This window comes from Oreochromis aureus, linkage group 3, assembly GCF_013358895.1.
Source record: "Oreochromis aureus strain Israel breed Guangdong linkage group 3, ZZ_aureus, whole genome shotgun sequence".
Taxonomy (NCBI): Eukaryota; Metazoa; Chordata; class Actinopteri; order Cichliformes; family Cichlidae; genus Oreochromis; species Oreochromis aureus.
The window spans coordinates 56,193,036-56,216,002 of record NC_052944.1 but is presented as its reverse complement, the minus strand read 5'-3'; the positions used below and the strand labels follow the sequence as shown (position 1 = coordinate 56,216,002).

At 39.6% G+C, this 22,967-nt stretch overlaps 1 protein-coding gene across 9 annotated transcripts; it reads right to left on the bottom strand.

The window, feature by feature from the left end:
• Nucleotides 1–315: 315 nt before the first annotated feature.
• LOC120435438 (serine protease FAM111A-like) lies at nucleotides 316–21,450 on the bottom strand. Of its 9 annotated transcripts, none has more exons than XM_039605077.1 (9): nucleotides 21,100–21,450; nucleotides 19,751–19,785; nucleotides 19,526–19,639; nucleotides 18,966–19,019; nucleotides 17,144–17,248; nucleotides 16,946–17,041; nucleotides 16,549–16,640; nucleotides 12,422–12,484; nucleotides 316–2,962 (listed from the first exon to the last, which is right to left on the bottom strand). In XM_039605077.1, the coding sequence occupies exons 6-9, from the start codon at nucleotides 17,037–17,039 to the stop codon at nucleotides 1,187–1,189; spliced, it is 2,025 nt and encodes a 674-aa protein (XP_039461011.1). In that variant the 5' UTR covers nucleotides 17,040–17,041; nucleotides 17,144–17,248; nucleotides 18,966–19,019; nucleotides 19,526–19,639; nucleotides 19,751–19,785; nucleotides 21,100–21,450; the 3' UTR covers nucleotides 316–1,186. The 9 variants fall into 9 exon arrangements, with proteins under 9 accessions (XP_039461011.1, XP_039461022.1, XP_039461037.1 ...); XM_039605088.1 differs by having other exon boundaries at nucleotides 18,983–19,019; XM_039605103.1 differs by lacking the exon at nucleotides 17,144–17,248.
• Between the last annotated feature and the right edge of the window lie 1,517 nt (nucleotides 21,451–22,967).

Here is a 22,967-nt window from a genome sequence, read left to right as displayed (position 1 = left end):
TCGAAAAAAGTCCTGTATACAGAAATCTTTAAAAAAAAAAAGTAATTGAAACTCTCAAAACAGACTTCTCGAGGAGCAAATCTTTCTACTCTGGTCTAAAAAGTACATTTACTGATTCACTTCTGAACTTATTTTATTGCAATTTTAACTTCACTATATGTTAAAGTTCACAATCAAACAAAAAAACAAAACAACAACAAGAATGACTTTTTCCCACAACAAAACATTGAAAACTTCAAATATCTGAAAAGGTAAAAATGAATTGACGAAATTATTGGCAGGTCACATTTTAAGATAGAGTCAAACTACTACATGCTGTGTTGCTTCACTTCTCATTTATTAACAACCAAAATCTTCACAAAAACATTAATTTTCCTCGTTAATACAAACTAAAGCAAACATAACAAATAATGAATACTGTCCAACATCAGAACAGAATATTTATCCAAGTAGATTTTAATAAAGCATTAAGTCGAACTTCACTTGAATACATACCAATCAGGTTACAAGCATTAAGAATTAAGAATTAAAGGCTCATAAAAAAAACTATTTACTATTTAAATTTTTTGTGATGACAAAGTTAAATTTATTGAGCCGGTTTTAAGGTTATTATAAGAAAGTAAAATTAATCTGAAAAAAAACATCTTGATAACTGAAATAACAACACGAAATGCACTTTGAAAAAAAAAAGAAAAAAAAACAACAACTGTACATACATTAAAGTAAAAATTAAACAATTTGTCCTCAGTTTAAGTCTTTGCCAAAATGGCTACATTTTTCAACCTGGTTATCAAGACTTGAGAAGTCTATGTCTAAGTCAACCCCCCGAGTAATATTGATGACAATGATAATAATGATGATTATAATAATAATAATAACAACAACAACAACTGACACTACAAACCAAATTGAAATAAGTAAACAGCATACTAAAAGCTAAACAGAATTCAAAATAAAAGTTCAACTATGGTCTATATAAAACAGAAGGCAGATCTTCAGGCAGGCAAACTAATTACTGTGATCAGTTTGTCTCTATACAGCCATATGTGCTTTGACTCTTGCCTAACTGATGTCCATTGCCTCCTCAGAATGTGCTGTATTACCCTCGGCTCCTCGGGCCTATGTTTTCCCTCTTGCTGGAGAATTTTTAGATCTGGCTACCTACCTAAGCTCAGCCTCGAGCATTTCAGTCACACTCCATTTTATCTGAGCATTCTTCCAAAGCCTCAGGCATGTCTTGATTTGACCCCACAACAGACGCAATAATGTTTTCTAGGTATTGATTTCCCTTTGCCTCCTTCTCAACTCTTGCCAACAGATTCTCATTCCCCTTTTTCTTCAGAATACCCACAAAGTTTTCAAATATAGTGAGCAGAGGAAAGGAATACTCAATCACACTCTGTTTAGTTTTTGGAAACCCGTAGAAAAATCCCCCACTGTGCAAACCAAACACTTGTCCAGTAGCATCAAATACTGGGGAGCCAGAAGAGCCGTGATACATGAAAGTGTTGTAGGTCACATAGATATTTTCATATGGGTCATTTTTGATCGCCTGATTGATTGCATAAAGAGTGATGAAATATTCCTTGTAGTCCTCTAAATTTTTGTTAACAGCCTCCTCTCGTTTGTCTTTCTCAATGACACATGTAGGATCCATTTTTTTCACTCCTTCTCCTGGGTGTCCAACAACACAGGCCTCACCATCTAAAGGTACAGGTCCAAATCTCTTGAGGAGCCCTGGTGGAACCTGGCTCTCTGTTTCTAGCGGCGCTTCAGTTTTTTCTAGCTTAAGTATGATGTAATCTAATTCAGCGTCGCCAACAAACACCTTGGCATTAATCTTGTTCATTTCTTTAAACTCTTGTGTTTCGAAGTTAAAGACAACTGTAACATTTGCAATTTCATGCCAATTAGGTAATTTTGAGTCAATATAGTATTTGAATAAGTGGGCATTCGTCAAGACATAGTTGTCAAATAGCACAAAACCTGTGCCCTGCTTTATGAAGGAACCAGTTATGAAACAAACTGACTCACTCAGCTCTAGCAGCAACCTGACTTTGTGAATTTCACTAAAAGACTGTTGGATTTTTCCAAAGTTCTCCTTCCTCAGTTTCAGTGTTTCCTGGAAAGAATTGTCAGGGAATCTACTTTCCATCCATTGTTTCAGACGTGGAAACTGCTTACGCAGTAGCTTATAAACCTCCTTAGGGTCAATGCTGCTGTTTGTTTCTTTCGCTGCTGTTTTTATACTGATTCCCTTCTGCTGTGCTACACCTAAGACTGATCTTGTTTCTCTTGTGCGCTGTGCATTATTTGATGCATGTGGAGGATTCTGCAGTTTCTGTTGCCCAGGGATGGCTACTTGATTTACATCTGTTGTTGTTTCTGCATTAGCTTTCTGTAGACGACGTATCTGGAATTTCTTCTCGTCCAGTCTATCAATTTTGTCTGTGCACTCAGTCTTACATTTGTCAGTGATGTTGATCAGCTCAAAGGAGCCAAGGTCATCAGTGAAGCGGCCATCTCTTTTCAGAGCCTCTTCCACAGTTATCCCCTTCTCTCCGTAAACACAAAGATACTTGAACTGATTTAGTATTGTGAATTTGAGATGCTTGTTTGGTTTTAGGTTTTTTCCTCCTGTTGTATCAATGTAAAAGACAGAATAGGAATCTTTTGGACGTATATCTCTGACGTCTTTAGTCTCCCCTACCTGTTTATTATTTATACTTGATATGCTTAGGAGTTCACCATCACTGATACAAGAACAAGGAAAATGTGTTGGAACAATTGATTCGTCATCTCCTGTACCCCTCCGAATGATAACATATTCATCTGTACACTTAACCGTCTTCTTATATATTGCTTTAGATTTTATGGCCTTCAGCACTGTGCAAGGTCGCTCACAGTCAATGTTGTATTTCTCTGAACCGAATTCCACTGTAAATTCATGTTTATGTGGGTCCTGCAAGAAAATCAAAAAACAAAAACAGTTTGGTTTTTTTTTCCTGAGAATGGGCTAATTTTGCAAATGTGATCGGGGCTGGCTATATGATGGGGCAAGAGGGGGCAATGCCCCCTTAAACAAACGTCCTGCCCCCTTAAGTAAAACATTTAGAAGTTGAGAAAGAAAATAATACATTTGTGAGTTTGTGCACAGGCTCACACAGCACTTGGCAGAGAACTCCCCCTCCCCCTAGCTAACCGTCCATGCAACACATCTTGCCATTGCCTTCAAGTTGGAAGTTTAAAAAGAACTCATGTGAAAGTATTGTGGTTAAGTTAAATCCAATTTATTAACCTACCTCTATGATGAAGTGCAGCTGCAAACAACGTACTTTCTCCCGTTTAGCTACGGCAGGCAATGAGTTGTGTTTAATATCTCTCTGTTAATTAGATTTTCCATGAAACCGCAAAAATTAGGTATTTATGTTGGTTTTTTTATTACTATACCAACACTTTTTAGTTTTGTAAGTATTGGCTATATTAAGAGGTCTTATTTTATTCTTACTTCATTTTGCAAATTTATTTGAATTAGGCCCTCCAATTAAGATAGATTTTATGTTGTTGGTTGTAAAGATAGTTTTATTTTATTCTTTATTTCTATTTTTCAGTTTTATTTTTCAAGACTTTGTAAATTCTCTTTTATTTAATATTACTGGGCCTACCCTTCTTAGTTTTGTTAATATTGGCAAGAGTGAAAAGTGTTTTTGTTAGTTTTGAATATATTCGATATAGACTATCCAATTAAGGTAAATGGTCTGTTTTTAATTGTTAGAATCTGATGAGCAGTATTTCATTTCATTTTTTGTTTTTTTGCTTTTCTGTTTTCCCCCGGAGGGATTGCCACCTTAACGTGGTCAGGGGGTTTGCGTGCCTTAGTGACCATAGAAGCTAGACCAGAAGAAGCTTAGCCTTCAGGTGGGACACCCAAGTTGGTCAAGTCTAATTACATGACAAAAACAGTTATCCAGAGTAGGGCTGACACAATTAGTCGAATAGTCATGATTACATCAACTATCAAAATCGTCAACGACTAATTTAATAGTTGGCGTGTCGTTTGAAGCTTTGTAAAATCCTGAAAGATGAGGAATAACTTGCCCCCCCACCCACCCCCTTCTTCAAATCCAACAAAAGTGGTATCAAACGTTTGTGCTACATTTGTGCTGCAAAATTTTCGTTTGTACTGCTATCATTTTAAAGATATTAATAAAAATTTGTAGAGGTCATCAGAGGTCAACCAGCCCCCACACATTAATTAAATCAAACAAAAGTGGTGTCAATCAACTGTGCTACGTTTGTGCTGGTTTGTGCTACTAAAATTGTCATTTGTGCTGCTTCTGTTTTAAAGATTTTAATGAAAATGTAAAGGTCAAAAGGTGTGTCCCCCCCCGAGATTACTCAAATCAAATCGGGTAATCTTGTGCTGCTATCTAAAATGATAGCAGCGCAAATCGTTTGTGCTGCTATCATTTTAAAAATATTAATAAAATAATGTCTTGATGCGTGCTTAATCATCCAGGTAAGTACAGGGAGTGCAGAATTATTAGGCAAGTTGTATTTTTGAGGAACAATTTTATTATTGAACAACAACCATGTTCTCAATGAACCCAAAAAACTCATTAATATCAAAGCTGAATGTTTTTGGAAGTAGTTTTTAGTTTGTTTTTAGTTTTAGCTATTTTAGGGGATATCTGTGTGTGCAGGTGACTATTACTGTGCATAATTATTAGGCAACTTAACAAAAACAAATATATACCCATTTCAATTATTTATTTTTACCAGTGAAACCAATATAACATCTCCACATTCACAAATATACATTTCTGACATTCAAAAACAAATCAGTGACCAATATAACCACCTTTCTTTGCAAGGACACTCAAAAGCCTGCCATCCATGGATTCTGTCAGTGTTTTGATCTGTTCACCATCAACATTGCATGCAGCAGCAACCACAGCCTCCCAGACACTGTTTCAGAGGTGTACTGTTTTCCTCCTTGTAAATCTCACATTTGATGATGGACCACAGGTTCTCAATGGGGTTCAGATCAGGTGAACAAGGAGGCCATGTCATTAGTTTTTCTTCTTTTATACCCTTTCTTGCCAGCCACGCTGTGGAGTACTTGGACGCGTGTGATGGAGCATTGTCCTGCATGAAAATCATATTTTTCTTGAAGGATGCAGACTTCTTCCTGTACCACTGCTTGAAGAAGGTGTCTTCCAGAAACTGGCAGTAGGACTGGGAGTTGAGCTTGACTCCATCCTCAACCCGAAAAGGCCCCACAAGCTCATCTTTGATGATACCAGCCCAAACCAGTACTCCACCTCCACCTTGCTGGCGTCTGAGTCGGACTGGAGCTCTCTGCCCTAGAGTTGGATGTCTCGAGACCGGTCTTGGTCTCGAGACCGGTCTCGAGACCACTTTTACGTGGTCTTGGTCTCGTCTTGGTCTCGACGGACTTTTGTCTTGGTCTCGGTCTTGGTCTCGATGGACTTTTGTCTTGGTCTTGTCTTGGTCTCGACGGACTTTTGTCTTGTCTCGGTCTTGGTCTCGCTGTTTCGGTCTTCCGTTCTCAAATCGACATAGTGTTCGGGAGATTTGGAGTCAACCATTAGCGGAGCGGGGGTGGCTTACTGGGCTTAAGCCCGGGTCATTTTTTTTCAGAAGCATGGGGCACCGTCAGAAATTCCCCTAATTTTGGTATGATCCGAGCTCAGGCAGTAGGCGACTGAGCACAGCACGCATGTGAGCGAGGAGGGAGAAGCTGCTGCCTGCGAGTTTGCTGCAGACAGAGGACAGCTTAAGTTTGACCAGGTACCAAAGCAAATCATTCGTACTGAACTAATAATGTAAATATGACGGTGTATCACAAAAGATTGATATCAAACTGATCAGTTGGTTGCGTTACTTGCTCTTGAGTGAATCAACAAATGGATAAATAAAAAGCCGAACAACAATGCTGATTTTTAGAGAGTCTTAGCTTACATTTCATATTTTCAGTTGTTACCCTCCACGGCTAAACAAACTCTCTAAATCGGTTTCAATTGTGTACTGATGAACACAACACTGGACATAAGAAGCTTCTTTCAAAGAAAAACTCAGGTAGATGTTATTTTATATATTATGCTTTGTATGTTGTTCAGTATATCTATGCAAAACAAGAGGAATTTCAATACACAGCAATATATTCACAGATGAAACAAGATATTTACATACACTTTAGGTAGAAAAATATAAAACTATTTTTACTGTTAAACATTAATTTAGAGTAAACTTTTGTTTTAGATAAATAAACTAATCTTTTGAATTAGTTTAATGACAGAATAAAGAGAGACAGAGCTGTCTATTTTTATCCCTTTCATCAAATTTAGGAGAACATATACACTAAGTTTATTGTTAATTAATAAGAAAAACTCCAGACGATTCCATTCTGAGCTTAAGAAGCTTCTGATAGGTTAGTAGAGTCCATGTGAGTAAATTGGTGGCACAGCTGTGGAAGCATATAAGGCAAAACACAGAGCCTGTTTCTGTGACATGTGAAAATCAAGAGATGTCAACCAAAACACCAGGAACAGAATTGTGGAGCTACATAAGTGTGGCTCAATTTTGAATACAATTTGGTGCCATTTGCAATTAAGAAATACATATAGTTTTCTCTTTACTCTTAAAGTTAACAAATATGTTTTTATATTTATCAATCTAAAAAAATAAACATTTAGTCTGATTTGATGTTACAATTAAAAAGTGTTTGTGTTTTTATCTGAAGAGTATGTAAATATCTGGTTTCAACTGTATATTTGATGATGTTGGTGTTTGGCTTGATTGTCAGCACAAAGAGGGAGAGAGAGGAACAGAGAGGGAGAGAGAGGAACAGAGAGGGAGATGGAGAATGAGGACAGAACAGAGATGGAACAAGAGCAGGTGAGACACACATGTTAGTCAAATGGTTGTTTGCCAAAACTCATCAGAACATGTATCTAGTACCTGTTTCTTTTTAGATACCATTTGTTACTTTTCAAATTCTATATTTATTAAGTTATGCAGGCTTGTTTGCACAACAAGGCTAAATAATTATATAAACTTTTCAGAATCTAAATAGCGTACTTTGGTAGAATTAAAAAAATAAGTGTAGTGCAGGTCTATGATGATTTTTAGTGCTACTATCATCTAGTTCTGATTCTGGTTCCGTCTTGGTTAAGTCCTAAGTAGTCCTGATTTTGAACTGTTGTAGTCCTGTTTTAATTCCAGATCAGTTCTGGGTCTGGTTGAATTGGGGTTTAGTCCCTGTGTCTTGATACAGGCCCGACTTTGTTCTGCCTTGCTGCTTAATTAAAAACTAGTTTAAGGTGTCCTGCATATGTGATATTTATTTTTTTCCTATATGAAGTCATTCTTTTTGAACAAAACTCAAAACAGAGCCTAATAATCTTTCAGTCATTTCTACCCTCACTTAATTTCCTTTCGCTGCTCAGCTCTCACACAGTGGCTCAGTTATGCTCCAATCCCTCCATATTGTTGCCAATCACATGCGAGGATATAGGATAATATCATTATGTGAAAAACAGAGAGGGTGAGAGACGCGACAGTCAAGTGGAGCTGTGCGTCTGTCCTCTCAGCAAGTGAGTGAGACAGTAGACAGCGGTGAGGAGGGCTGTGCTTAAAGCAAAAACACATAAATATGCCTGACACCTGTAAACGAAGCAGCATCTGGCTGCAGTTTAAAGACTTTTTTGTCTCGGTCTTGGTTTTGGTCTTGGTCTCGTCTCGACTCGGTCTCGGTCTTGGTCTCGTCTCAACTTGGTCTTGGTCTTGGTCTTGTCTTGGTCTCGATACCCTCTGGTCTTGGTCTTTGTCTTGGTCTTGATACCCTCTGGTCTTGGTCTTGTCTTGGTCTCGGATTAGGCGGTCTTGACTACAAGTCTACTCTGCCCTTTACCAATCCAGCCACGGGCCCATCCATCTGGCCCATCAAGACTCACTCTCATTTCATCAGTCCATAAAACCTTAGAAAAATCAGTCTTGAGATATTTCTTGGCCCAGTCTTGACGCGTTTCAGCTTGTGTGTCTTGTTCAGTGGTGGTCGTCTTTCAGCCTTTCTTACCTTGGCCATGTCTCTGAGTATTGCACACCTTGTGCTTTTGGGCACCCAGTGATGTTGCAGCTCTGAAATATGGCCAAACTGGTGGCAAGTGGCATCTTGGCAGCTGCACGCTTGACTTTTCTCAGTTCATGGGCAGTTATTTTGCGCCTTGGTTTTTCCACACGCTTCTTGCGACCCTGTTGACTATTTTGAATGAAACGCTTGATTGTTCGATGATCACGCTTCAGAAGCTTTGCAATTTTAAGACTGCTGCATCCCTCTGCAAGATATCTTACTATTTTTGACTTTTCTGAGCCTGTCAAGTCCTTCTTTTGACCCATTTTGCCAAAGGAAAGGAAGTTGCCTAATAATTATGCACACCTGATATAGGGTGTTGATGTCATTAGACCACACCCCTTCTCATTACAGAGATGCACATCACCTAATATGCTTAATTGGTAGTAGGCTTTCGAGCCTATACAGCTTGGAGTAAGACAACATGCATGAAGAGGATGATGTGGACAAAATACTCATTTGCCTAATAATTCTGCACTCCCTGTAAATCCCAAAAGGTTGATTCAGTTCATCTGGACATTTTTAGTGGGAGAAACGTTTCATCACTCATCCAAGTGACTTCTTCAGTCTCATCTGACTGCAGGTTTCCCCAGTCTTATAAACAGTACATGTACAGTGAAGAGAGATGTTACATCTGTCTTCACTTGCATCCCAGTCACGGAAGCGTTGGAGGTAGTTCATAAGAGATTACAGGATCACCCCAACCTCAGCAACAGGACCACTCTCAGCACTCATCAATTCTGTTTGCTTTTGGAACGGTGTCTTAATTCCACCTATTTTGCATAAGGGTCAGTACTACAGGCAGAAACGTGGGTGTGCGATGGGTTCCCACAGGCCCCTGGTCAAAGTCACCAAACCAGTTCGTAAGTAGGTACATGTGTGGCCAGAAGGGTCCTCAGAGGCACTGCAAGACTGCTTTTCCACCACAGACTGGGAGATCTTTAAAAAGGCTGCCACACGACAACACCGCAGGCTTTCAGGAATATACAGAAACTGTGACATCACTGATGCATTTTGGGATGTAGGCAATGACAGAGACCAGGACTATCACTGTCTGGGCCAATCAGAAACCATGGCACACAGGTGAGGTTTAAAGGCTCCTAAGGTTGAGAAATGCAGCCTTCAGAGCTGGGAATTAGGTGAGCCTAAGAACAGCAAGGGCAAACCTGTCACGTGGCATCAGAGACGAAAAGGCAGTACTCCAGGAGGATTTTGCAAAGCCAAAGAGATAGTTTGAGACAGTGGCAAGGAATACAAACCATCACAGACTACAAGCCCACTCTGCAGACCATGGTGAACAAATCCCCAGACAGTGTGTGGAGATCCCTTGCCAAAATCAATACACGCAAACCTCCAGGTCCTGATAACATCCTTGGAGGAGCACTGACGGACTATGCTGTGGAACTCACAAATGTCTTCACAGACATCTTTAACACATCACTAGGGTCAGGCCGTCATTCCCACATGCCTCAAAGCCTCCACCATCCTTACTGTACTTAAGAAGTCATCTACCTCCTGCTTTAAGGACTACCGTCCTGTCAAACTCACCTCCATCATTATGAAGTGCTTTGAATGATTAGTCATGCATTAAATCAAATTATCTCTTTCCCCCCAACCTGGATCCATTTGAGTTTGCATACCGGTCAAAACGCTCAACTGATGATGGAATTTCAACTGCCCCTTACTCAGCCCTCACACATCTGAACACTAGAGACTCATATGTTAGAGTGCTGTTCATAGACTTCAGTTCAGCATCATTCTCCAGCAACTCATTCACAAGTGTGTTGAGCCGCCTTCTCTTCACTCTGCTTACCCATGACTGCACACCATCACACAGCTCCAACTTTTTCATCAAGTTTGCAGACGAAACAACTGTGGTAGGTCACATCAGCAACAATGATGAGATCTACTACAGGGGTGAAGTTAACCATCTGGCAGAGTGGTACAGCAACAACAACCTGTCCCTGAATGTGGAGAAGACCAACAGCGACTCTACTTCCTCTGCAAACTGAGAAGGGCAAGAGATTCAACCCCCATTAGAAATTCAACCTTCTACAGAGGCACCGTTGAGAGTATCCTCACCAGCTGCATCACTGTGTGGTATGACTCCTGCACTGGGTTCTGCAGGGTAGTGAGAGCAGCAGAGAAGATTGTGGGGACCTGTCTTCCCTTCTTCCCCAGGAGATCTACTGCACCTGCCTCATCCAAAAGGTCCTCTCCATTACAGGTGACTCCACTCATCCCTTCAAACGCTTCTTCAGTTTGCTGCCATCAGGAAGGATACTAAAGAGCCTCCGGGCCAGAACCCGCAGACTGAGAGACAGCTTCGTCCATCAGACTGTCAGGATACTGACCATCTCTGAATCTAGAAGGGGGGCCCAAGGGTACATGTTTCACCATCTTACAATGCTGTGATTGTAGCAATTCCCCAACTCTCTGTGAATGGTACTCATGGCCTTTGATCAGTAGGCTTTGATTAGTTGTCATTGATCAATGGTCATAAGAATTTGCATACTGACAATCATGGAACTAACCCCCCCAGCACATTGTTCATTCAGTGGTGCTAGTTTCCTTCACTATGCAAATGTACTGTTTATAAGACTGGGGAAACCTGCAGTCAGCTGAGACTGAAGAAGTCACTTGGATGAGTGATGAAACGTTTCTCCCACTGAAAATGTCCAGATGAACAGAATCAACCTTTTGGGATTTACTTACCTGGATGATTAAGCACGCATCAAGAAATTATTTTATTAATATTTTTAAAATGATAGCAGCACAAACCAGCACAAACGTAGCACAAACGTTTGACATCAAATTTATTTGATTTGGGTAATGTGGGGGGGGGGTTAATTTTTTGACCTTTACATTTCATTAGTATCTTTAAAACAGAAGCAGCACAAATGTCAATTTTAGTAGCACAAACCAGCACAAACGTAGCACAATTGATTGAGACCAGTTTTGTTAGATTTAATTAATGTGGGGGGGGGGGCTGGTTGACCTCTGATGACCTCTACAAATTTTTATTAATATCTTTAAAATGATAGCAGCACAAACGAAAATTTTTGCAGCACAAACCAGCACAAACGTAGCACAAACGTTTGATACCACTTTTGTTGGATTTGAAGAAGGTGGGGGGGCCAACTTCACTCACATGCAGTCTACGGTATCGTAGCTGTGTCCAAATTTAGGGTCCACATCCTTCGGAGGCCGCATTTGTAGGCCGATTACATCACAGTGACACAACGAAGGCTGTCCAAATTCGTAGACTCCTCCAAAATCAGCCGACAAATGCGTCCTTCATTTCCCCAGATTTGAAGGATGGGTCGGGTGTACCCTTCATGGCCCAACCTATCCCAGAATTCATAGCGTGGCCCAGCCAATTTGCCATTGTTGGAAATTAGTTTTAACATTACTCATATTACTCTTTCTGGGTCACAAGAATGTAGCTGTGTAAACTTCAAATATCTGCTTGATTTATCAAGAGATCACATATTTGCAAAAGTGCTTCGACGTTTTCAGAGATGTCTGTTACCCACTCACTCAATAGCTAGGCGGGGGTTCAAGGCTCACTAGACCCAGCAAGAACAGCTAACTCTTTTTTTTTTTTCTTTATACCTCCGCGGTTTTTGGCTACTCAGGTTAAGCATGATATATAAGTCACATAGATAACCTAAAAATGTTATTGTTTGGCTTTTTTCAGTGTTTTATTTGTTCCTGAGTAAATCAGTTTGGCTTAAAGCTATAGTTTTCACACAGCTGAATAAACATCACACAGAAAACTGATTAAACAGAAGTGTGAGATGGTCGAGAATTTACTCCATTGTCCTGTTATATATTAGATAACAAGGAGCAGACAGCTGTGTTGATTAAACTCCGCTGAGACAATCTGCAAATTTTATTAAAAGTTTAATAAACTATCATCTTGTTTTTATTTTTAGTTAGCACATACTTTAAACACTTAAAGCTGTAAGCTAATGATAGTTATATAAGAGCAGATGCTGGTGCAATAAGCTTTACGTTTTAGGTCCAATGGATGCATGATCTGATTAGTCGACTAATTGCAAAAATAATCGGTGACTAGTCGACTATCAAAATAATCATTTGTGACACCCCTAATCCAGACCACCCCAACCAACCCCCACACCTTTCTTGCTTCCACTGCCACCAGGTGCCACCTTTACATTTCTGTCTGCCCCCTCATATATGCCTGTCTAGAACCGGCCCAGGATGTGATTGTTCTTTACATGAAATTGTCCAGGAGCTCACCTGAGAGACTGTAGCTTCCTCTAGCTCCGGTTTCACTCTCCCCCTGCTACCACCAGAACTGTCCTGTTGAAGAAAAATGCACAAACAAATTAACTGGGTCAATGCAAGTGAAAAATATCAAGGTAATGAATGACAAAGCATTAAAGGATTATTACACAAGGTATGTAATTTGTTTGTTCTTATCAAAGAACATAAGGTGTCAAAAGTGTTTAATTTTATAAAGAAATGTAATGGCTTCCACTGTAAACTGTTTCAAGGTCCGATGGTAAATGACTGAACTTGTCCCATCATAAAATTGAACAAAATTGAACAAAAAAAAGATTCAGATTTATTCTGAAAAGAGAAATAATCACGTTACAAGGACAGATATGGACAGTTTCAATACCATGCACAATGCAGAATACATGAATGAGAAATTACGCGTCATCATGGAAATTCCTCCTAAAAAATACTCACACTTAATATGCTTGTTCTTAACGAACCCTTTAGTCCTTTTAGGGACATATATGGATTTTGTTTTACAGGTTGATGCCAAGTTATCACCTCCATACGTTTTATAAGAGTGTGGATTTATCCCACTTTTGTTGTTTGTAATCTCATCGCTAAATCCAGCATGTGCATACGATGGAAAACAATTTATTCTTATAAATGCAGGCCTAAGAATTGTCTATTGATAGCATAAATAGTTTTATGAACCCCTTACTACCCACTGGGTCCCTGGTGACATGTATAGCCACGCCAGGTGCCCTTCATTCTAAAGATCAATCGGTTTTTTGGCATTTAAATTCTGCTAACTGACTTTGTCTTCCAGACATTTTTTTTTAAAGACAAGTACATTCTTCAAGTTTCTATTAATCATTAACAAACTACTCCCACATTTCTAAATCTCGCTTCTCCAGTAGTGTAACAGTGAGGGAGCATTTGATATTAAGAGCAACTATCATCTATAATACTCACATACTCAGCAAATCATAACTTACACTGAATAAATGCTAAAATGTAAATAATAAATGTTTATTACAGTCACTCAAAGGAAGAATTGAAGTCAAAACCTGCCTTTTCTGGCAATAAAGACAATAGTAAACACAATCATTCAACAATCCTTTGTGGCATTTTGTGTGTGTGTGTGATTTCTGGTTTTAATATTAGGGGGTTTTTTCTTTTTCTTTTTTTTAGATGCAGAAATTGTTTGTTTGTTTTCTAGAATAGGGCCCTGTTTACTTGTGTGTCAGAAAAAATACAGCAAAAACATAATGTGATAAATATCAAACAAAACAAAAAAGGCATATCCAAACAAGCTTCAACAAATTAAATTTGCAGTTTTTATGAGAGAGAGGAAAAAAAATCCCATCATGTTTCAAGTACAGTTTGTATGAAAACATAATTGTTTAAAACAGTGACATAGCGCTGTATGAAAATCAGATAATTTTAAATTCGAAACTGCAGGGAGATTAAAATTCTACAAGTATCACAGTCTAAAATGATATATGAAAAAAAAAAATTGAAATAACATTAAATGCATTAAATGGAGCTGGTGGTGTATTATTTACCCTACCACCTGAGGAGCTGCTCCTTTCAGCTACAACTTGTGAAGAAAAGTACTAACTTCTCAAAGTATTTCTTATTTCATCTGCTTAATTGGAAAGGGGCACCTCAGTGTCAACTATATACATTTCATTTTGTGCAATATACTGGGATATTTATAATTAGAGTAATTTGTATTTATTAGATCAATTAGCTGTTATCTGTTTTAGTACGACTTTGGTAAGCTACGAAGCCGGACCGCTTGATGGATTATCGGAGCATTACAGCTACCGCAGTCAGGAGCCTCGTGGAGTAATCTGGGTCCAAACGCCGCTTCAGGTCCCAAAGTCAAACAAACACTGCGGCATCACTGAGAGTTAAAAACTGTCTAAATTCTTTCATGTTTAATAAAATGATCAGTGTTGCTGCTTTACCAGGTCTAACAATTAAGTTTAACATCCAGGCATCCATGAAAACAGAATGTATTACATTTAACAGAGTTAAAAGTTAGCTTAGTTTCCACCTAAACATGATATACCATATTCTGACTGAGAGATTTCTGGAAAAAATTTAAACATACCCCTCTTCTATCACTTCCAACATAAATAAGGAGAGTAAACTAAACAGCAGTGACGTTTGTAGGGTTACTGAAGTTGGACTAGCTGGTAAATAATGATGTGGTACGAGATCACTAGCGAGAGAGCTATGTTAGCATAACAAACGCAGTGAAGCTGGAGGATGAATGCGAACTTTTTCCACTCAATACAAGTTAACGTGAGGGTTCCCGATGGTTAGAGACAAATGCAATCATATGGCAGGATGCTGTAAATGGACCAAACTTCAGTCAGGAGAACAACTGAAATAATGCATCCACAATACGAGGTTAGTCATTACTATACTGCAGCAATATGGTAGAGTTGGATGTCTCGAGACAGGTCTTGGTCTCTAGACCACTTTTATGTGGTCTTGGTCTTGTCTTGGTCTCGGATCCCTCGGTCTTGTCTTGGTCTCGCCGTCTCATTCTTGATGTCTCAGATTGACATAGTGGTAGGGAGATTTGGAATCAATAGTATCCATGACACACAACGTAACGTTCGATAATGTGTCATGCGCAAAAGCATCAGCTGTAAGAGCCGTGCTTAGAGAGTGAATCAGAAGAGTCGACTCCCATTGAGCGAGAGCCGGCTCCTCACTTAATTTCCTTTCGCTGCTCAGCTCTCACAGAGTGGCTCAGCTATGCTCCAATCCCTCCATATTGTGGCCAATCACATGCGAGGATATAGGATAATGTCATTATGTGAAAAACAGAGAGGGTGAGAGACGCGACAGTCAAGTGGAGCATCCATCTGTCCTCTCAGTAAGTGAGTGAGACAGTATACAGCGGTAAGGAGGGCTGTGCGAGTGCATCGCAAAAACACATAAGTATGCCTGACACCTGTAAGCAACGAAGCAGCATCTGGCTGCAGTTTAAAGACTTTTTTGTCTCGGTCTCGTCTCGACTTTGTCTTGACTCGGTCTGTCTTGGTCTTGGTTTTGTCTTGGTCTTGGTTTAGGCGGTCTTGACTACAAGTCTACAACATGGGAATAGAGCAGCTGCGAGAGGATTCATCATTAATGAATCAATGGTACGGAAGTGGAGGAAGCAAGAAGAATGAGTTGAGTAAAGTTTGACTTATCTGATTGTTTTGTCTCGAACCTGTAATGCGCCTTATAATCCAGTGTGCCTTATGTATGAAAACAGACCCGTTCATCGACTGTGTGCCTTAAATCCCGGTACGCCTTACGGTCCGAAAAATACGGTGCTGAATTTAGTTAATATGACCACATGATTTCTTCTTGGATTAATAATGTATTCAGATTCTAATTCGTTTGTGAAAATTCACAACTACAGCACATTTAGAATCACTAATTAACCCAACATTAAAGTATATTGATTCTTAAAATAATAACAGCATATTAACCTCAAACCGTCAAATCGCAATCTCAAGGGCCAGATTTTGTGTTCTGGAAAATTTTAATCTTCTCCCTGAGTTTTGGATGCCAGGAGTTTAACAGCCATCTGTAGGTGTTTATAATGACAAAACTAGAATAGACATTTTCTAAAAAAGAGATTTGCTAAGTGCTAAGCTATAACTGAGGTCATAGTAGGTGTTCTTGTTATACCAGACAAGGGCCGTGCAGAGATGTTTGAAGGGGCGGTGCTCAAAGTTAAAAAGGGGCACATAGAACCAGACTGAAGAACAACAACCCACATTCATCAGGAATCTAATATGGAATCGAATCATACTATATCACTGTGATTAGGTGGGGACAATGCAAAGCAAATGTAGCCTATCTTGATGCATTCTCAATCATCCAGGAAAGTAAATCTCCAAAAGTTGATTCTGTTCATCTGGACGTAGCGTTTTGTGGGAGAAACGTTTCATCACTCATCCAAGTGAATTCTTCTGTCTCAGCTGACTGCAGGTTTTCCCAATCTGTTTATAACTCAGTCCGCTGAGACTGAAGAAGTCACCTGGATGAGTGACGAAACGTTTCTCCCACAAAACGCTACGTCCAGATGAACAGAATCAACTTTTGGAGAAATGTAGCCTATATTTTACCTGATGGGGTACAATGTTGCTGTTGAGGAGTTGCTGCTGCTGCTGCTGCTGCTGCTGCTGGTGCTGGAGGGCAGGGCTGTGCTGATCTGAGACTGTAGACATTAAAAAGTCCACAGGAGAGATGGTAGCTGATTAAACGGGTGTTATGAGATAATAATAAAATGCAAAGATTGGTGACACTCTTTGTCTCTCTTCCTCCTTCTGTCTCCTCATCTCATCTATCACTCTCCACTTGCATTAATCTATTATTTTATTATCCACACCTAAAAACTCTTGCACCTAATCCACAATAAAGTAATGATAGAAAAATGTTATAGAAACAAATCATTGTGTTTTTTATTGTTTTTATGCTTAACTATAACTGCAATGCAACAACTGGTACATGTGATATTATTACCTGTGCTCCTTTTAACCCAGCTGCTGAGGAGTCCACTGCCTTTAGCCTCACGCAGCTCCTTTTGTTGCGGTTTCCTCATGTCCTTACGAGGCATGGCTGGACAATGTTATATCATGAGTAATCATTTTTTTAAAAAAATCTATACACATAAAAACACAAACACACACAGACACACATACATACAGTGACATTTTATACCTTCTCCAGAAGTGCGAGGCTATGAAATGGGACGGTCTAGCCTTCAGATTTGCGTCACCGCTGTCTCGTGGAGTTTAATAAACTCAGCCGTCTGCTCCTTACTATCTAAAATATAACAGGACACTGGCGTAAATTCTCAATCATCTCACACTTCTGTTTAATCAGTTTTCTGTTTGACGTTTATTCAGCTGTGTGAGAACCCTGGAGGAACCCACCTGAGGGATTAATTACGTTTTGTTTAATCTAATAACTTTGATCTCAGCCAAACAGATTTACTCCGGAACAAATAAAACACTGAAAAAAGCCAAATATTAATGTATGTATTATGTTTAACCTGAGTAGCGAAAGACCACAGGGGTCTGAAAACGATGAAGCCGAGAGTCCACTGTTCTCCATGGCTCTAGTGACCCTTGAACCCCCAGCTAGCTACCAATCTGGTGGGTAAAAGACGTCTCCAAAAATGTCGGAGCGCTTTTGCAAATATTTGATGTCTTGATAAATCAAGCAGATATTTGAAGTTTACACAGCTACATTCTCGCCTGAAAATATGTTAAAAGTTTATTTTGTGACCCAGAAAGAGTAATATTAAAACTAAGTAGCTGCCGCCATTGTTGGAAACTGGAATTGCCTGGGCTGCGCTATAAATTCTGGGATAGGTTGGGCCACCAAGGATACACTCGGCCCATCCTTCAAATCTGGGGAAAAGGAGGACGCATTTATTGAACGCATTCGGAGGAGTCTAAAAATTGGGACAGCCTTCGTCGCTGTGATGTAATCGGTCTACATATGCGGCCTCAAGAGGATGCAGCCTACATTTCAGGGGCCGCACGCTTTGGAGTGTGCATTTGTAGACAACTGTCGGCCATCTATAATCCAGTTTTGAGATCCCTTCCCAGACGCCTTAACATCCACTCACATCCTGGGCCATCTGACCTCAGGAAATCACATGATAGGGTGGGGCCAGGTTTCACAATGAGCTCACCCGAAACATATCTTAAAATTACAGTTGGATACAGAAATGAAGCCCAACAATCATGTTTTTACAGTCCCGTGGTCTCAGCCTCAGATACTCAACGAATCAAAACATCCCATTAAAAACACAAACGAACAATTTTTTCTCCTTCATTTCTGTCAAATAATGCTGTATGAAACGTTTCCAGCGGTTAATATCATGGTTGCAAGGCAACGGAGGCTAGACCGTCCCATTTCACAAGTCTCGCACTTCCGCCCTTCTCGCTCTTCATAGTACCCGGCCCACGTAGACCGCGGAGGCCGGGTACTATGAAGTGTGCGGCCCCTTAATCGGGACACAGCTAATGACGTGCCCTTGCGCGACCAATTAAAACGAAGCCACACTCATCACTGGTCGGGATCGTTACAAAGCTTTCTTCTTTATGGATGAGCGATACATTTTTTTAAATTAAACATTTGAATAAAATACAACACAAACTCTCGCAGAGGATACAAAGTCAGATAAAATGTTTTTAAATGACAAGGCGCAGCGCATCTAGTACATGTACAGCTGCCGCAAAAAATGACGTACAAACAGAGCTCAGCAGCCAGTACAACACAAGCTTTGGATCCTTTGCTCTAGTTAGCGATGAGCGCACCGCATACCGCATCCGATGGGAAAAGCCCTAACACGTCAGTAGTTGAGGGGCCGTGACGCTACACGCACACACAAAATGGAAAAAAAAAAAAAAAAAAAGCCTCAAGAAAAGGACACACATCAGGAAAGGGGCAGATGCTCAAGTCCCCCAGCCTCCCTTTAAAAAACATTTAAAAAAAAAAAAACCCTTAAGATTAACAGTGACATGATCACCTGAGAGTTTGAATCACCTTGTAGTTTCGTGCACTCTGCTGCTACGAGGACTGTCTGGATAAAGAGATGCACATAAAAATAACCCAACCAGGATCTCAATATGATAAATGAAGAAGTATAAATCTGCAGCATTATTAGCCAAAATGTTAGTTGTTTTTTTTTGTTTGTTTGTTTTTTAATATATGTGTTGCATCTGTTAAGTTAGTAGCTTCATTTCATAGACCGATTGACACACCCAGAACACAGTAAGCAAACAGACTGCTGTAGTTCGTTCTCTCAAATCCTAAAAGACCGACTGAAAAGCTCGGGCGTGTCTTACGCCTAAAAGCAACTCAGATCCTATTCACTTGGATTTGAAATTTGCTTTTTTTAAGCCAGTAATTCTAAAAACAAACAAACAAACAAAAAAACTATAATAACTGGTTATATCAGATGTAATTTATCTGACTTTATAACAGAGGAGATTGAATATCCAGCATAGTAACAAACTCAGTTAGTTTGTGTCTGATAGAAAGGCACAATAGCAGCTAAACATCAACAGATGTTTGGTTTTTACTCACCAAACTACTGCTGGGACTGAGAGATCTGCTGACATCTGGAAGGAAGTTGAAAGCAACTGAATGATCCTGAGCGGAATGAACCCGTGACCAGGAGACACTTGCTCACATGGTAACCTATTAACCAACCACATGCGAACATGTGTTTTGGGGGCGTTTTTACTTTGCGTGTTAAAAGCTGGATGGGTGGGTGTGGAATAAATCACCAAAGTAAATAAGACTTCTTACACGTCTGTGGCTCTTAGAACCGTTGGTCTGTAGTCCTGTGTGCGGACAGGGGTGAAGGAAGAGAGGGAGATATTGCATTATTTTATAATGTATAACGCTCTGTAACAGGAATAAATGAATCAGTGTGGTGTTTTCCTTCATTACATGCTGCAGTGTCCTGAGAGAGAACCTGCTACTCTGTGTAACTATTTCCCTTGGATGTGCTTTAAACTCTTCCAGGCAGTTGAACCCTCAAATAAAACAGAACTCAGGGAAACTCAACCAGAAGTCAGCACTTTAGCACCCTCTACAGTTCACTGCTACAGTTGAGTGGCACTGGCAGCTTTCTGCATGTTTAGTCCGTTCTGGAAATGAAACTTAATGAAATGAAACTTACTGAAGTGAAACTTAATGAAGGGAAACTCAGTGGGAAACAGAAAGCTCAAAAATAAAATTTCATTACAAAGTACACAACTCCAATAACTTGGGTTTCTTTTTGTTTTAATACTTTCAGTGTTTAATAGCCACTATTGTATGAACAGTGGCTCCATTGTGTATCAGGGTTTTGTCAGGAATAAAATGAATGATAAATAAAAGTCACTGCCAAAAACTGATTGTGGCTTTTACATTCTTACAGGAATGTTGTTTGTGGCTCAAGATGACTGGATATCATTCATGAGAAATACATTTGACATATGTTTCACATATTATACACCAACAACTTATTTATAGCAGTTTAAATACGAGCAATCAGTCTTTGGCAGACGACCATTTTTTGCCACAACACCGGAAAAAATGCCTTCGCTAAATGGCCAAAAAAACGCTTTTTTTTCAATCATAAATGTTGCGTACCCGGTGACGTACACCGTAACGTTTAATGACCGAAAAAAACACTTATTATAAAACTTATTTTTCACTGCTCATAAGGAGGTGTTCAAACACATTTTCCTGGCGAAAAAAGACGGTGTTCTGGAAGGGTTTTCACGGAATTTTACGGTTTCCTTATTTATTAATTCTACATTGTTTCTTAACCAGACGGGTTGGAAAAGTGGCGAATTTAGGCCTACATGACTTGCCACACATAGGGTCGAAGTTTGGCAGCGGCTTCGCTTTGCTCGGCGCAGCAGGAAATAGTTTTTGCGCGGCGAAACCAATACACATGAATGGGTTTAGGGGCGCTGCGCTGCGCGTGCCGCGTCCTTTGTGACGTCACTTCTTCGAAAAACTTTAAACAGTTATTTCTTACTTCAAAGACAGAGTAAAATATGTCACTAGTTTTGAGAGCAGGGCTCCAAGCTGTAAATGAGCTTTTACACATCTCTTCTTGACTTTACATACGCACATAAGAGAGAGAGAAAGCCTCCACCCACCTTTCAGTCCAGCTTTTCCAGATGTTTCCAGATGTTTCTCTGCTCAGACTGAGAGAGCCACTGACTTTTACAAACAAGCGCTGAAAGCAGGTGGGAAGTGGAGCAAAGATCCACAAGATATTTTGACAACAGTAAAGTTGATGATTGGGTGAATAAGAGCGAAAATGGGGTCAAGTGCTCAGTCTTCTGACCACTTCAGTGCGAGAGTGAGTGCGGTCAATGCTGTAGTGATGTGTCGGTCGCGAACGAAATGGCTCTTAGAGCCGGATCTTTGACGTGAACGACGCGAGCCGTGGGGTTTTTTTTTCTTTCTTTCTCTCACCCTCTCTCTCGCACTTTTTTTCCGCTTCACTCCGCACGTGAGCCTTGTGCTTTGCGCTGGGCAGAGGGGGGAGGGGCGGTAGTTACAGTCGCAGTAGCACAGGAACAGAGCAGCAGGGAGAGAGAGAGAGAAAGAGAGCCAGGGACAACAACATCACATTAGAAAGGTATAGTAATCATCCAAAACTATTTTCAGTTGCGGATGATAAAGGATTCAGAAAGTTGATTCATGCAGGCCCATATGACAGAGAATATGCATCTTCTTTTTGTTTTCATATTTTAATTTATATTTAATTGTGTTGTCGTTTGCAGTGTTTTGTGTTGTTTCATTTTAAATTTGTTTAAAAGGAAAAAGCTGAAAATTTAAATAGTTAAAAGTTGAACTGTGACTAGTTGGTTTTTGTATTACATGATTTATATATTACATTTTATGTGGAGTGAATAAATAAAAGTATATTTACGGTGGCCCCTAGAGACAAAGCACGTACAAACTCCAAAACACGTAAAAACTCCAAAACACATAAAAACTCAAAACACGTACAAAACACAACAGAAGTGCTCCAGGATGCTCGGCGCAGTGTTGAGCTTTTGTTACCTAGTGGCTACACAAGCCAGCAAGTACCAACGACCGGATTTGGTGTGTGGTAGTAACAGGTAAATGAATATCAGGTCACAATATTTAAACTATTCAGCAGACTTTCAGTAAATCCTCTTTTAGCCTTACTGTAAAATTTTATTCATACAGAACCTTTCAACACAGAGATCACAAAATGCTTCACAACAAAATAGCAGAGCAATAAACTGAATGCAAGTCTAAAGTTATTTATTTTAGTTGTTTCATAGAAGACGGTGAAATCTGTTCTTTGTTGATGCTCATCAGAAATATTCTACTACCATCTAAAACATTTACAGTCTCTTACTATCCACAGAGTAATATCCAGATGATCTTCCAGGAATGGTGAACACTCCTGTATACTGAAATGTTCAGATACTACAACCGAGCACAACAGACGTGATAAACTCTTTTTCCTGCCTCTGTCTGCTGTGCCTGATCACAGACTGGATACACAGACGAGCATCCCTGGATCACTGTGATACTGAAGACATGAATAAAACTAAATTTGTGAGAATTCTCAGCCAAGTCCTGAAGTTAAATAGAGTGTATTTATTTCTGTCACCTCTAAAGGGATGTATTTACATTAAAACACTGAATCACACTGAACCTGTGATCTATATATTTGTTATTTTGTGTCATAAAACAGTAAGGTTATGTTTTGTTGTTCTGTAACGACGGATGGTTTGTAGTGTGGTGAAACGGCCACATGGGGGAGCTGGTACTTCATTATTTACACTACAGCCTGAAGAGGCGTCGATTTCAGGAACAACCACAGAAGAAAGCATCAATGATGCACTTAATGATGCTTCATCATTTGGTGTCTCCCTGTCTGTAAAGTTTTATTGTCTCTCTTATTTTATCATCTTTTCTTTCTTTATAGTCAGGTTTCTTTCCTTTTCTTTTTTGTTTGGTTAATCTATATATCAGTTTT

What these genes read in the sequence shown, in the direction of transcription:
- LOC120435438 (XM_039605077.1), bottom strand. Translation starts at nt 17,039, where the DNA reads ATGCCTCGTAAGGACATGAGGAAACCGCAACAAAAGGAGCTGCGTGAG. An exon ending in CTGGGTTAAAAGGAGCACAG is followed by an intron (nt 16,641 to 16,945) that starts GTAATAATATCA and finishes TAATGTCTACAG; the next exon opens with TCTCAGATCAGCACAGCCCT. An exon ending in GCAACATTGTACCCCATCAG is followed by an intron (nt 12,485 to 16,548) that starts GTAAAATATAGG and finishes TTTCTTCAACAG; the next exon opens with GACAGTTCTGGTGGTAGCAG.